Source organism: Erigeron canadensis, chromosome 1 (assembly GCF_010389155.1).
Source record: "Erigeron canadensis isolate Cc75 chromosome 1, C_canadensis_v1, whole genome shotgun sequence".
In the NCBI taxonomy this organism is placed as follows: domain Eukaryota; kingdom Viridiplantae; phylum Streptophyta; class Magnoliopsida; order Asterales; family Asteraceae; genus Erigeron; species Erigeron canadensis.
Genome location: NC_057761.1, coordinates 32,525,006 through 32,541,980, shown reverse-complemented (window position 1 = coordinate 32,541,980; position 16,975 = coordinate 32,525,006). Strand labels below are relative to the sequence as shown.

General features: G+C 33.3%; 1 protein-coding gene and 1 long non-coding RNA gene across 2 annotated transcripts; both read right to left on the bottom strand.

Moving 5' to 3' along the window:
* Nucleotides 1-2,982: 2,982 nt before the first annotated feature.
* On the bottom strand, nucleotides 2,983-4,668 carry LOC122590145 (receptor-like protein EIX1). The gene has a single exon (XM_043762486.1). It carries the CDS (start codon nucleotides 4,666-4,668, stop codon nucleotides 2,983-2,985), a length of 1,686 nt encoding a protein of 561 aa, XP_043618421.1.
* A 5,045-nt stretch (nucleotides 4,669-9,713) lies between these two features.
* LOC122585872 lies at nucleotides 9,714-10,763 on the bottom strand. Its single transcript, XR_006321809.1, has 2 exons — nucleotides 10,320-10,763; nucleotides 9,714-10,229 (listed from the first exon to the last, which is right to left on the bottom strand). It is a non-coding gene; the product is annotated as an uncharacterized LOC122585872 (long non-coding RNA).
* Between the last annotated feature and the right edge of the window lie 6,212 nt (nucleotides 10,764-16,975).

The window sequence follows — 16,975 nt, the reverse complement described above, 5'->3', positions numbered from 1 at the left end:
GGTGGCAGTCTCGCCAGAGAAGAAGCAGGCTTCTGGCCGGAGAAGGAGGAAGAAGGCTTGATCTGATCCGTCCAAAGCTTTGATCCAACGGCTGTGGAGTGTACTTTTGTACTTTTTTTTCATATAGTTATCTACTTTTATTTCTTTTAAACGGAAAATTAATCTACTCTTACTCCTAACTTTCACGTATGTCTGAGATAGAACCCAAAACTCTCGAAAAACCCTCCAATAATCCACCCGTACAAATGTAAGAAATGAGACTTGAACCCTTGTGGATTTCCCATGGTCAAAGAACCAATGACCCACTAACTCATTGGCCACATAATTAGTTTGTACTAGATTTAAACTCGTGTCAAATACATAACATGTTTACGACATTTCTAATATATATATATATAGTGAAAAATTATTTTATGAACCCCATAAATTGCAGGAATCTTTAGAAACTTTTTAAATCAAACTCAATTATTGATTTTTCTTTACTTGTGATTGTTCTTTTTATTGTATTTTGAGTTACTTAGATGCAATTTTGGATTTTATAATTATATAGAGACAAAGATTATCATCCGTTATACAAATATGTAAAGACGTAGATTCTATGATCATATGTATGCAAGTTGATCACATATATGCAAGTATTTTGTATATAGATAGTTAGGGTTAATTACACAATGAAACCTGAACTATCTTGGATATTACTGGTTTCATAACTAAAGTTTAAAAATTACGCTAGTCATCTCTCAACTATTTGATGTTGCACTCGGACGATACTTAGCTCAGACAATCATCAGTTTCCCGTTAAGTCACCCCATGTGTGCGACACGTGAGGTATGAACCGGTAATTTCTACTATACATTAGGTATCATTCGTGTAATTTACCTTATCATTTACAAATTTATTTCATAAAACTCTATCTATTCATTATTATAAATAAGAAAATGATGGATCCTCCTAATAAATAGTCTCTCCTAAAACCTTAAAACTTGACAAGTGTAATACATTCATTCTCTTTCCTAATATTATCTTTTGATTATAACAAGTGTCATGATCTCATTGTTAAAAGGATTTTTAGGAAGATGGTTTAGGAGGATTATTATCCAAAATCGATTTTATATTTACTTAATTCTTCTATGTGTTATTATGATTGATACTTGATTATTATCAACACTTGCTTTTTTATTCTTTTAATTTTTATAGATCGAATTAAAATAGTGTTATCTATAATCTCTTATAAAACATATTGGACTCCTTATTTTAAGAAATTCAGTAATCTTTTCAATATCCTCATATTTCCCTTAATTCACACATTATCTCTAACTTTATATCTCGAAACACAATCGGACAAAACCCTACCAAGGTCTAATACACAGTCAGTTCTTTCTCTTATTTCTTCTTACACGCACGCTTATTGATTCCTCCTCCACTGTTTTGTATTATCATCACCGTTTAACCGCCGCAACTCGCGGGCACCAACCCTCATGTATAGTAAATGGGGATAACATATGTACCTTGGGCAGTACAAATGTTTGGCCATTTGGGTACTACATAGGTGATATTCAGGAGGCAGTTTTGTGTACTTATAAAACACAAAGGTTTACTTTGTAACATCATCTAAAATTTTGTGTATAGATTACATAATATTGGGTATAGATGTTGTACCCATCATTTACCCATTGTAAATATGAAAATTCTTTATGATTTTTGAGACATATCATATTAGCATTAACAAATATCTTATTGCATGACATATATTATATCAAACCATTATATTGTATATAGCAAATAAAGTTTTTTATGCGTTGTTATTGCAATCATTAAAATAAAAAAATAACTTATAAATCATGAACAAGGTATATTATTTCAAATAATAAGATAAAATAATATATAAAGATGCATAATTTTTATTTAATGTATATAAAATATAGTTTACCTTTTTTTAATTCAATTTTAGTTTCAACAATGTAATTTTGTTCAACTTTAATTATTTTCTTATGATAAAAAATAATAATCTGTCAATATACTAAAACAAGATTGATACATTATTTAATTGACACATATCACAGTATTTAATAAATATAAAGTTCATTGTAAATAAAATGAAATGTAAAATAGTTATGAGTCAACCATGCAGCACACACGGGTATTAGTACTAATATATATATATATATATATCCTTAGATTTTTTTGTAACTTAGTTATTACTTAATAATGATTTTAATTATAAACTTTTCGTTAATTTGCATGATAACTATATCCTTATATTAAAAACTTTGATGATCCTATTCATGAATTTAAATATTTTACTTTATGAATTTTTTTTTAATTGTTCAACATACGGAGATTAATCTAGTTTTAAACAAATTAAAATTATTATCTGGTTAGTATAACTTTCTTTTAGTATACAACAACGGTACCCAATCTTTGCATAAGTGGGGTATGGGGGAGGTATGATGTACACAGTCTTATCACTACCCAAAGACGGAGAGACTGCTTTCGAAAGGACCTCTTGCCTTAGACTTAAGATTAAAAAATATATACAACAACAACAAACTCAACTTTCTTTTAGTATATATTAAAATTAAAATAAGATGATAAATAAAAATATTTTTAATCGTACTTGTAAAAAGTAATTTAAAAAACACATAAATGTTACTACTAAAACCAAAACTTAAATATGTTAATTATGTTTATTGATTTACTCAATTTCATAATCTTTTACTTATTTTCTTCCTTTATTTGTTTTTGTAAAATAAAAAATAAGAATACTTTTAATTATGTTTGTCTAGACATAAAAATCCATATGAACCCATTATCTTATAAAAATTTCTTATAAGTTCTAACCCAAACACCCCTAAATAAGTACAACAATAACGATATTCAATCCTGGTAAGAGCCGAGGTATAAGAGTGGTGTGACTTAGATATCTTTATCCCTACTTAAAAGTAAAGAGGCTAATTCCTTAAGGACTTCCGACCTAGGGTTTTATCCTTGAAAAATTGTCTCGACGGCTAAGCTGAAAGAGAAGGACCGGTCTAAGTTCTCAGATCTAGAGATAGACAACAAACTGAGCAAGACATGTAGCAAAAATAAAAAGTTATCATCTTGTAATTGTATACCTGAATATGGGTTTGGTGATCTGTTCCTTATTCGTGGCAGTTTTCCACCGATCTGATTGTGGGACAAATCCAATATCTGAAGATGAGAGGAGATGTTTTCAAACCATTCTGGTATGCTATCTCTAATACTCGAATTTGAAAGAATTAACCATTCAAGATGTGTTGATGTCTGAATCAAACTCGGAAATTGGGGCCCGATGTTGCAGGAGCTTGCACTAAAATACTTTAATTGGAAGGGAGGAATCCAATGAGGGCTGACATTCAATGTGAATGGATTATCAGACAAGGACAACCCATTTAGATTGTTGAGTTTGGTGAAGTAAATTTCAGAAACAACCCCACTCAATTGATTACCCCTCAGAATAAGGTTTCGGAGGGTTGAAAGCTGACCAAGACTAGTGGGAATGCTTCCACTTAATTGATTAAAAGAAAGACCAAGCACTTGTAGCCTCGTGAGTAGTCCAATGCTTTCAGGTATGCTCCCACTCAATTGATTATCTGCAAGAGAGAGTCTTTCAAGCCTCGTGAGTAGTCCAATGCTTTCGGGTATGCTCTCATTCAATTGATTACCTGTAAGCCAAAGCACTTGTAGCCTCGTTAGTTGTCCAATGCTTTCGGGTATGCTCCCACTCAATTGATTTTCCTCAAGATAGAGCTCTCTTAGAGATGATAGTCCACCAAGTGAGGGAGGTATTGGACCTGACAAATGATTTAATGAAAGGTCGATAGAAGAGAGAGAGCTCAAGGTTCCAATAGATACAGGTATTCGGCCATGGAAGTTGTTTTCTTTAAGTGTTAGATGCATGAGGCCCGTAAGGTTTGATAACCAAACAGGAATCATCGAAGTTATGTTGTTTCCATAGAGATCGAGTGAATTAAGAGAAGTGAAATTGATGAATTTTATGGAGGGGATATTGATATCACACCTTGCCAAGTTCAGTGTAAACAAAGAAGGTAACATGTTAATAGGATTGAACCAGTCAATATGGTTACCGATTGTTATCCCTGACAAATCCAAGTGCTTTAACGACGACAACAAAGACACCCACCGCAGATCATCCTTGACCATCAAAGGAACGTCATAAGGGAGAGAAAACATGTTGTACCTATCTACAAGATTAAGATCAAGATATTGTAACCTTGAGAGATTTCCTAGATGAGGAGGGACTACACCACTAAAACCTGAGTTAGAGAGGTTAAGGTATTCCAAATACTTGAATGACCCAAAGAATTCAGGAATATTTTGTCCCGAGAAATTGTTCATGCTCAGGTCCAAGTAACTCAAATGCTTCAAGTTGAGTAAGGAAGGACTTACCATACTTCTAAGCCAGTTGCTTGTGTTTAAAGTATCGTCGTCGTTAAAAGACAATGGAGATCGAAGATCAAGTTTAACAACATTACCATTTCTCATGTCACACCCAACTCCCTGCCACTCACAACATTCTACTCCGATCCATGTTGACAGACGATTTGATTTGTCCGTGAGGCCTTGTCTGAAAACAAGCAGTGATTGCCGCTCCCTTTGGTTACATGTAACATTCAAGGAAGCCATGATCGTGGTGTTGCTGCTAATTGCGCATGATGTTTGAAAGAACAGGTATAATAATGTAAAAATGACAAGAAAAGTGGTTTCCATTTTGGGGTAATTAAGATAAGAGAACACGTTGTATAATTTAGAAGCAGGGGGAATGGGGCACATATATAACACACCATGCCTTAAATTCTTTTATGAACTTATACTTAGGTTGATATCGACTTGATTCCACAAGACATTTAATAGTAGACTTGGAGTCAAGGACCACATAAAGTCTTTCAAGTAATAGTAGCCACATACAGAAAAAGCGTGTTGTTTGTCCTATTAATCTTTTTGAATGCAGTGCTTTGCAAAACTTGTTTATATTCATGTGACACAATTGTCATGATCAAGATTTTAACAGTAGACGTGGAATCTTGAATCATTCAAGTTGATTGGGTCACAAATACATGTTTGTCGTGATCAAGATTTTAATGGCAGACTTGGAGCCATGAATCATTGAAAGTCTTTTAAGAGCCGATGGCCATATACATATTATCTTGTTTGGGTCATAATAACATGTTAGCGTTAGTAAACCGTTGCTTGTTGAAGTGTTAAACATGTAAACTTTCCTATCCAAGCAAGACGTGTCTTAGAACTTCATGTGGTTTTCTGCCAGTTCTATCTTTTCTTTCAGAATGTCCTTGCGTCTGTCCTTAGATTTTATAGTGAGCACGGCAGATTTAATTGAGTTGCAGTTCTAACGTCTGCTTTTACTTGATGATTGGTTTTACAAGAGTTACAGTTTCATCAACTCTAAGATTTTGCTAATGATTATTTACTTAATGGTCATATATTATGTAGCGAGCATGTATTAAAGCCATCAGGTTTATTTATCTAGGTGGTGACATTGTTGTATTTCGATTAATATTATTTGTCACAATGAAGCATTTAAATAGGACAAGGATCATATCATTAAAACTCTAGGGGCCAACAGCCTGATTAGGCTGAGTACATGCTAGTACATAATATGATAATACATACTCTAATAGGCCATATATTTTGAGGCTTGAATCCTGTCCATTTCGATTGGGTTAGTCTCTTGGGATTTCGAGTCTGTCCATGGAAGATTTTCAGTTGTGATAAATAATACAGAGGAAATTACTATTCGCCTCCACATGCATTACAAGCAGAACACAAGCTAGCATATACAAAGATCGACAAGATGATATTTGAGTACATACAAGGTTCAATTTTGATGAATTCAAACTAACCTTAGCGAATCAACAGATAGGAACTGCATTATTTCTTCAACTATAGAATGAGTATATCTGTTCGTGCTGCCATTTTTAAGAATAGGTCAAGTTTATAACATGGAAAGACGATCATACCTAGACCTTACCCAAATAAGTATGTCAGTTGCATAGTGTTACCCGAGAATATGAGACCTGAATATACAGAATGTACTTCATGGATAACTGCAATGAAGTCGATATCGTGCATTACTTTTTCCAGAATGCTGCGGCGTTCAGGTACATGGCTTTTACTTTTAAAGACTTGGCGAATCCAGTAGGAATAGAATGAGAAGAATAGATAAGGGACCAAAATGATCTTCTTTGGGTAATAGAAATATGCCTTTAATGTTATCATGTATGTTTCGAGCCAAAAGTAACTAAGCAAAGAATAGGTAAAGCACAGGTGAAAAAAAAACAACATTAGGCATTGTGAATTATAGTACGTTTACATACTTAATTAACTAAAAGGTGATCGTCTAATTCTAATCAATTTAAAGAATATTTAAAAGATCAATTTGTCATTCCAAAAAATTACCTGTTCTGACCCATTTTCTTCCCCGCCGGTTTTTATAAATCTAATTAGCAAGTAAACTGATGCAATTTTTATCACACAATAAAGGTCAAATGGGGAATAAGAAAATGTGTAGGTTAATATTCAAATGTTCAGCTCTGAAGGGAAGACTCAGAACCATATACTGGAGAAAATGATATTCTTTGAGAGATTGTTAAAGATAATTGCTAATGTACTAAGCAAGTTTTGCACAACATCCAAGTGTGATTATATTACCAATAATATTTCTGAGGTTTTTAACTCTTGGATTGGTGCGGTGCGATTATGTAGCGATTTAGAAAGAATATAGATGAAGTTTGTGAAAATTACTTATGTATTAGCTAGATTACTATCGTTTCTTCAACTTTTCTATTTTATATGTAGAACTCGGTGAAAATGAAGTTTGTAGAAGCTCCGACAATTGAGCTGAAGTGGAGTATAAGGAAAAACAATGCGATGTTATAATAGAGAAATAGACCAAAGAACAGGTAATTGGCGGGTTTGACAAGATAAGGGTCTTCCATGTGTATGTAGTTGCTTTTATTGCTTTTAAGGAAGATTCTAATTGAAAAAAATATGTTAGATTTTTATTTAGGGTAATGGGGAACCCTAACCCCAATATCACAATTAGATACCCATCGACTTACCCCGTTTGATATTTCTCTAGCGTCACTCTACTACGTTTTCCAAACTTGCAAGTAAATGCATTCTTCAAAATATAATTTATATAAATTAAATTGCTTATTAAATAAAGTAATTATCTAAATGATAAAGTGTGACCCATTGGTAAGGTCTAGTACCACTTTGTAAGGGTGGATTAATATGGGGTTTTTTGAAAGTCTGATTTCTAGACATACCATAATTTAAGAGTATGAGTAGATTAAAGTATTGTTTAACAAAAAAAAAACACGTCGACTTTCGTATTTAAGGTGTTAAAAAAGACAACATATCTTTTGTTACACGATGTCATTGTAACCATATAAAATAGCCATATACGTAACAAACGTAATTTGTTAATATGAATGTTAAAAAAAATATATGGGGAAAGCTTATGTAAAACATGCAGTGCCTATCTTAGGTAAAATATGTGTTTTTCAGGGGGAGATTAAGTAAAATTCAAAGGGGTTATGTATGTTTATCAAATTCAAAGGGTTAATTTGTAACTTTTTTTTAACATGGAAGTACCTAGAATTGGTGAAGTCATGCAGTACGAATCATTTTCCTAAAAAATATATATGTATATTAATACAGGGGTGGGTTAGATTAGGGACTCCTTATTTTAGGGACTGTTAGGGACTCGATCTAGACCATCCATTTTCATCAAATCTAATCACCACTGATCATCTCCAGCGACATCTCCGGCCATATTCATATCTTGCGACATCTCCGGCGAGACTTACACATGTGTAAGTACAACTTACACAGTTGAATAAAAATTATTATTCAGAGTGGGTTCCCTTAAGGATTTTTATAAACCAAAGCTGGTGGGGTGATAGGTCATTGAGGGTGATAGGTCATAGTGTGATAGGTCATAGAGGGTGATAGATCATAAGGGGTGACTGCTGATGGGTGATCTAACTAAAAAAAATTGTACTTAAAACATGTGCAAGTTACTTACACATGTGTAAGTCTCACCGGAGATGGTCGCCGTCGCCGGAGGATCATGGTGGTGGTTGGAGATGATCATGATGGTGGTGGTGGTGGTCAGAGATGATGGTGGTGGTGGCCGGAGAAGGAGATAGAAGAAGTTCCTAACAGTCCCTAAAATAAGGAGTCCTTAATTTAACTTTTCCCAATTAATAAATACTACTAACTTTTTAGTTTTTACCCTATAAAGTTTTATTTTATTCATATGGTTAACACGTGACATAAACATGTAATTTATTGGAATTAATTTAAAAGTTTATTACATATCTTTTATTATACTAAAGCACAGTTGCTCTAATAACTTATCGACCAATCATAGCTCTCGATTTGTTAATGTTGACTTTTGTTTTCAATTTTAACTTTAGTTTACACTTTTTTGTTTTCCATCACAAATTTACACTTTTTACCCAATAATTTCGATATAATAAATAAATAATAATATTTAATATATATCTGATAGCATAATATCTAATATTATCCAATAAAATAATAACTAGAATATATACAATAATATCGCTCGATTTCATCAAATTGACTCTCGATGATGTCACCATTTAGTTTTTTACATAATTTTATTTAATTAATAAGAAACAAATAACTAAAATAATTATTTTACAATGTTATTAAAATTGGTTTCTATCTACAAAGTTCAGCTTTCACACAAGAATAATTATACATCGCAGTATCTCGAGTTAAGTCGAGAAGGGGCTCTAAGGTGTTAATATGTGACAAAGATGAGAAGAGAAAAGACATTACAATAAATTTCGTTTATAAAAAAGTTTTTCAATTGCCGAATGAGGGTATATGCTTCCAATATTATTTGTTTACATTAGTTTTCTTTCTATTAGCTTAACATTCTTGACATTTGAATTAAACACATAAAATCTACATATATCTTCAACTTTGAACTTATAAGTTTTTATGAGTTACATGTATTAGCATCTATTTTTAATAATGTCGTAAGTCTCGTGTCCAGTGTTGAACACGGGTCTAAAATCTAGTAAAGTCTAAAAATATTTTACAATTTATAAATTAATTTACTTAAATTGAATTTTCCCATCTAAAACCCACCACATATTATTAGATATTGTTAAATATAATTCAAGCTCAATTACATCTAATTAAAACTAAAATGTGCAATATTTCATTTATATAATGATTTTTTAAAGCTCAATCATATGTCATTTGAATTGTTTTATGTTATTCCTTCTTTTAATTTAAGAGTATACGTGGTTCGGTTTCACTATGCATCAAGTTAATGAAGTTATTTACAGGTCAATCCAGACATTTATAGAGTGAGGGGCCTATTTTTATAAAATATGTATAAACAGGGGGCAAAAAGAATAAAACAAAAAAAGGCTGTAAAATTTAAAAGAGTGGAAAATGAGTACATCGGCCTCGATAGATTTTACTTTTACCACATGCAAGTCCCTTCCCTTGGCTGACTTTCACAACGGCAGATAACACTGATATACAGGCAGTCAGGCATGTCAAAAGAAACTACATTTCAACATGTCAAATGATAAACACACCATCAATATTATCAGCTCTTGATACGACAAATCTGAACCCCAAAAGAAAGCTCAAAAAGATGCAAAAGTAAAAAATTTGATAAGCTAATCAGTGATACAGTACACAGTGAACAATAACTTAACCTCAAAGAGAGCAACATATATCATTGTTGTAGTAAATTATACATGCCAACTTCCCTTTTACCATATGCCATACATCCATTCATGGCATATACATATGTTTCGACGAACCACCTAGTCAAATGACCTCTTCAGCCCCGTTATTCCTACCAGGAGCCCTACCGTCAGCTGCACCATACATGTCTTTAAGCTTCTGCTTCTACTTAGACGTAATTGGTTGGTGATCCACACGCACACTTCGTCTTCTGCTTCAACTTCTGCTATTATCCCGCTTCTGCACCTGCTTCGACTTCAGTTATTTCCAAGACATTTAGGCGTCGAACATATGCAAGCCCAATTTATTCAGGCAGCCCGCTAAGGATTATAAAAGAAGTTGCGCCATTAGGTTCTTAGAGTCTCTAGCTTGGCTGGTCAGATCACTTGGTCCATACATACTTTTGGGTTGGTTCACGGGTCCTGGTATACATTTAGGTAAAGACAACTAACCTAAGCACGAAACATATATTTAGACAAAATTATAAGAGTAATGTTTGTGAATCTAAATACCTCATTAGAAAATCTTCCTCCTTAGTTTGGCAAGAGTTTGTATAATTGAAATCATTAGAAAAACGTAAACATTCTCTATCATCTCAAAGTAAGTTACCCTCCAAATCCTAATGAAGTGCAAGCTACCAACAAGTCCCATGAAGCCCGTAACAAAACCCGAGACCGTACCAGCATAAAACCACGAGCAACCTTTTGACCCATCTTTACCTTCATCCTTGACGGCATGAGCATACGATAAATTCTTTTCTTCGCAACTTCTTGATAGTGAGGGCCCACATAGCTCCACGTTCCCTTCATATATAGTAGATGGATCACCTAAAGTTTGAAGTTGATTTCCAACTGGTACTCGGCCAGTTAAGTTATTGAAGGATAGGTTTAGGTAGCTTATAAAGTTTAAGCTAGCTAAACTTGGAGGAATTTGACCAGAGAGCCTATTTGTCGACAAATCTAGAGATTCCATTTGCTTTAGATTTCCAATCCTTAGTGGAATATGTCCGCTTAGTAAGTTTCTAGAAAGATTCAAATTCTTCAACGCCACAAGGTTCATCAAAACATTAGGAATTTCACCAATAAATTTGTTGCTTGAGAGATCCAAGGATATAAAAAACCTAACGGTCTTGGTGTACTTCATTGGAATTCCCTTCATGTAAGTCAAAATATTTTCTTCATATCTAGTGCTATTGTATGCTACTTTATCACTAGTCATGATTATGCTTGTGCCATAGTTTACAAAGTTATCACTGGTCATGATCATACCAGTGAAATTACAAAAGCAATGAGGTATGAAACCAGTTATGTTATTGTTTGCCAAGTTTAAAACTTGAAGAGCATTGTTTTGACAGAGTTCCAGTGGAATCTTACCTTTGAACTTATTTGATTGAAGATTTAAGATTTTAAGCTTTGATAACTTTTTTCCAATCCAAATAGGGATGTTACCAGTTAACAAATTGTTCCCTAAATCAACGATGACTAAGCTTGTCAAGTTCTGTAAAGCCACCGGGAGATTGCCTTCAAATTTGTTGTTGCCCAAATGCAATGATTGGAGATATGATAGAAAACCCAATGAATTTGGAACATCACCTGTTATAGTGTTATATGCAAGATCCATCACCCGTAATTGAATTAAGCTCCCTAAGCACTTGGGAAGAACTCCAGAGAAGTTATTATTCGATAAATCCAGTATTTTTACACTAACCAACTTGCATAATTGTGTTGGAACGCTTCCAGTGAAGTGATTTTTCCCCAGAATAACATAAAGGAGACCTAGGTTGGATTAGCAATCATTAGTCCATTTGACATTTATGAGACAAGTTGGGTTAGACTAGAGTTTGTTACTAGAAATGATGGGGGTGGTGATGGTGGTGGTTATCAGGGTGGTGATAGTGATGCCGGAAAATTGTAACCGCCACCATTACCATACACCAAAAAACTTTTTTTTAATCAACCCTTCTAAATTATTAAATTGCTTGTATGTACATATGTATATAGAGAAGAAAAAAGAGTAGTGCAAGCTAGACGAGCAAATATGTATTTGTAAAGAGTTATAGATTGAGATATATATATATATATATATAGATAGATAGATGGCTAATTGTAGACATATAGTTGTATGTATATATACAAAGATATATCACATATGTGTTGAATATGCTAAATAAACCTCTCATATTAGTGGTCAAACTATTAAAAATTCAAATTTTGTAACCTGCTACCCACCGATTCAGCAGTTAACTTTGGAAATTTTAACACGTTACTACGTACCATACAATAAACAAAATCGCATCTGGTTATTTGGTTATATTTAGTTATAGTACTAGAGAGTACTTATTCCATGATCAAAATCTAACAAGGTATTATGTTATTTAATTATTTTTAATGCTTATATCGTATCTTATATTTATTTATTTTTTTATTTTCAATTATCAACCTCTAATTTTAGTTTTTTGTGTTTTTATCAATAATTAATAGTATTAACACTCCGAATTTCATAAAAGAATAAATCTTGCTAAATTCTTATTTTAAATATAATTAATTATTTTTTTTTTATCTTTCTATGATTATTAAAAATTAAATTATAAAAAACATATCCTCAAAAAAAGTATAAAGTTTATATTTATTTTAGGGATAATGATAAATCAACCTAATTGGTATGCCTAAAGTTGTGTCTAATTTTAAGATGATGACATGTGAAAAAATCAGGGGACAAGATTAGGAAAGAGAATTATTGCATTCCACATGTCAAATTCCTAAGGTTTTAGGCATATCTTTAGGCACACCAATTAGGTTGATTCATCATTTTCCTTATTTTAGTAGTTAGATGATAATCTAATCAACATAATAATTTATATTCACATCATAAAAATTATAAAGTACGTTACTTGGCATATCAATTATATATAAAATAAATTGTTAACATATATATTAAAATAAACTTTCATATACAATTCATCAACTGCATAAATGTAACATTCGTGATTTTTGACTTAGTTGACTTGTAATTTAATGAAATTGAAAGATGAATGAATTTGTTAGCTTATATGGATTATCAAGCGTTTTGTCGTATAGTAACTGAACGTGAAGTCTAATTGTGTTATCGGTGTCGTTTTAGCGTTTAAATGGTTATCGTATAGCTATATGTCGAATTTAGCGGAGCGGGAGCCCAAAAATGGACTCCCTAGGTCGGCCCCTTCCCCCTCCCCCCTCATCACAATCATTTCTCCCTTACCTTTTCCTTATGCTCCCTCTCTCCCTCATTACTCTTCTCTTCTCCTCTTCAACCACCACCACAATCCATCATAAATTCTTCTTAAATTCTTCCAAGCTTTGTATATTAATAATAAGTTACCCAAATTTAGTTACTACAATAATAATAATCATCAAGCTCTAAGAAATCAAGGTTTGAAAGGTGTTCATCCAAGGTTTTTACCCTAAACCCGAAACTTGGAGGATTTCGACTCTTGTGGTAAGATAAACTCGTCTTAAATCTTCTCTTTTATGTTTATAACGTCATTACCAGTCATATCTAAGAAACCCTTGGTCAAGATCAGGCTAAAACTTAAAATGGGTCAAATAAGGGTTTCATTAGGGTTAGTTTGGGTCAAGAACGATTTGGACATGTAATTGTGTTAAAGGATTAGATTTGATTGATGAAATATGTTTAGTTATACTTAATGATTTTGTTTAAGCCTAAAAACGAATCTTGAAGCATGATGTGACCAATTTATACCCATCGCCCACATCATTATTGGTCTAATTCTTATGTATTTTAAGTCGTTTTCGTATGCATTTGGCGCGTTTATGGTGTTTGTTAGTGTTTACAGGCTTTAAACAGGTTACGCGTTCATTTGGCACAATTTCGGGTGATCTTAGGTCAAGAAGTGATTTTTGATAATCGAGAGTTGTTTCAAGTGAAAGAGATGGCAAGGTTCAGCAAATTTCTAAGTCGAAAGAACATGTTTGCACATATTTTTCGGACTGCGCCGTAGTGGGACGTATCTTGTCCACTGCGCCGCAACCATTATCTACAGCTAAATTGTGAAGCAACCCCACTGCGCCGCAGTGGGGAGTGCAATAGAAAGACTGCGCCGCCGTCAGTTAATGAGGAAAAGACTCCGAGGATTTGGACTGTGCCGCAGTGGAGAATGTGATGCCCACTCTGAAGATCTGGAGTGTTTCTGCATCAGATGTTAAGAGGGTATAAAATAAAACCAAAACCCTAATTCTAATCTATCAAAAATCTTTCTATGAGCTGTTCTACAAGGGTTCTTCAATCTCCAAGCAAGTTTTTCTTAGGCAGATTCGTTGAAGATTCACGAGCACCCATCTAGATCGTATCTACTTTTATTGTCTTGCAATTTCTTTCACTTAAACGATTGGTACAATATGTTCTTCTCTTTATTTGATTATTATTGTTACATAATTATGAGTAGCTAAATTGTTTATCATCCACCCTGATGAAATGAGATAGAATGATGTGATTGCAATATTTTTAATTCAAAAGGGTTTATTCAATTATCGTTGTTCTGTGATCTTGATAATTTTAATTCTTTACAATAATTAAATATGATATTGGTTGCATATATTTCTTCGTTGGTGGTACCAGTTGAATGTATATGTGATTTTAAAACGGTTAATTGTTTATGAGTAATTATCACTAGTTCATGGTATGATAGTGAATGTCATTTTAAGAAAAGATTAATTTTGTTAACGTGATTCATAGCGGTTGGTGGTACCACGTTGTTGTCACATAGTTTCAATTGATAATTCGATAGTTAAATAAACTAATTGTTGGAAAAAGTTGTCTTTGCTTTGGTGGTACCAGCTTGGGTAATTAAACTGGCAATTAGGTGATTCGGTAATTTGTTCACGGTTGGTGGTACCACGTGAGCATCTTAATGTTGTCACGATTATCTTTAAATTCTAAAGAATTTGGTCTTAATCAAATGCAATCACATTTGAAGTCGAGTGAAGTCAAGGTGGATGACTTTTATTTATATTGTTTGAAGTTCTTTTCAATTTTATGCAATTTCTTTGCAAATCAATTTTACTTTAATTGTCAAAGAGGATTTTCGAAGCAACACCTGTTTTCTAAACCATTTTATAAAGCAACTAGTCATTTCCGATCCCTGAGAACGAACGCGGACTTATCTCTTAACTATATTACAAACGATCGGGTCCACTGCCCGTGAGTTTTTAGGTAGTTCTAGTTTTATAAATTTAAAGCTCGATTTTGCACATCAAAGCACCACTAGTCGATTTGGATGTCAAAATTGGGTTTTTGGTTCATTCTTGTTGCTGAACTGCTGTTGTTTAGCTTTAGTATCTGGCCACTACGGCGCAGTGGGAAGACCAGAACCCACTGCGGCGCAGTGGTATATTTCGGACCTACTGCTTCGAGTCTCACTGCGGCACAGTGGGACTACTTGGTCCTGACTGCGGCGCAGTGAGAACCTGCTGCCCGCATGTCTTCTTTTGTCAACTTCAAACGTTCATAACTTTTGATGCGTAAGTCCGTTATAGGTGTATGACCTATCGTTAGAATTGTATGAGAGTCTAGTTTCTCGTAGTACCCTTCTTTTTACGAGAATCTATCACCATTTTTCCCTAGTCCCTCGTTTCTCCAACCGTGAATTCAACGTCCGACCTTGGGGTGTCTTGCAAAGGCCTAGGGTGACTTATATTGTAACGTAGACCATAATGTGATGATTTAATATTGTTATAATAGGTTTGTGGTCGTCGTGCTCCCCGCTTACCCGCTTAGTCACATCCTACAAACGCGTAAGGCAAAGGTGAGTTCTGTAGCCCCATTTTCTCTTATATTCCGGGGTGAAAAGTGCACTCTTTACTTAACGGCTATCGGTTGTAATGATTGTTATGCCATGATATGTGAAATGACGCATTTGAAATATATGTAAGTCGTAACATATTATCGCGCAATGTTTATCATGTAAGTCGTGCCTGTTATCGCGCATTGATCATCATGTAAGTCGTGCTGGTTGTCACGCATTATGTATTATGTAAGTCGTGCCTTGTTTAAGTATCACCGTGTCGGTTATCGCGCATTATGTATTATGTAAGTCGTGCCTTGTTTAACTATCACTAAACGTAAACGTTGATTGTGTTGATTGGTACGAATGTGACTAGGTATTAAATTCCACGTGAATTTTTAACGGTTGTTATCCCAACACTTACTCTTATTACTCAAACCTACAAACTCACCAACTTTATGTTGACACATTTTAGTACACTTTTCAGGTGAACAGGTTAATGGAAGACGTATAGGATGATGATTCATTATTTGCATGCTAGGATTGGACTTGGACTTTACTGTGGATCCGTGATTCATTGTTCCCGCTTATGGGTTATGCTTATGATCATATGCCATCTTTTGTACTCTCTTTTGTAAACGTTTGATGGTCGTGCTCCTTATGCATTTTTGTATCGTCTCGGATTTGTAATTGATTAAATTGTATGGATTCTCAATCCTTTAATGCATCTAGATTTGTCTCTACTTAATTTACATGTCGTGCTGTGCTTTTCTTGTGATATCCCATTATTCTGCCTTATTGGGGTGTTACAATAAAGGTCCAATTTGTTACAGGGAAAACTAAGATACCATATATGATATTTATATTACTCGTACATGCTTTTTTTTGGTGAATATTAATTTACGAGTGTGTTTTTTATAATATATTTCAATTTGAACTTATAAGGTTTTTTATTTACATTTATTTAATAATTTATTTTATTTAAAAGAGAAAATTACATTTTTCGTCTTTAAACTTGACACGTTTTGCATTTTTCGTTCTTAAAGTGAAAAAAAAAACCCTTAAACTTGGCACTTTTTTCATTTTTCGTCCCCGCGATAACGATGTTAGTTTTTCTTCGTTAAGGTTGCCAACATTTATTAGTTTTTTGTTTTCACTATTCGTCCTTCCCCTTTTTTTATAACTTTTTTTCATTTTGATAATTTCAAAACTTAACAAAATGTTATACTTATCAAAATATATTTATTGAATATTACAATCTTTTTTATATTTATACTTATCAAAATGTATTTGTTGAAATTTAGATAACACAATATACTTAACAAAAGCATTATAGTATAACTTGTCGGTTGTTTTGATGATTTGTAAAGTTCAATAATCGAAAATGTT

Bases quoted from the DNA above. Each gene is read 5' to 3' on its own strand.
- LOC122590145 (XM_043762486.1), bottom strand. From the start codon at position 4,668: ATGGCTTCCTTGAATGTTACATGTAACCAAAGGGAGCGGCAATCACTG.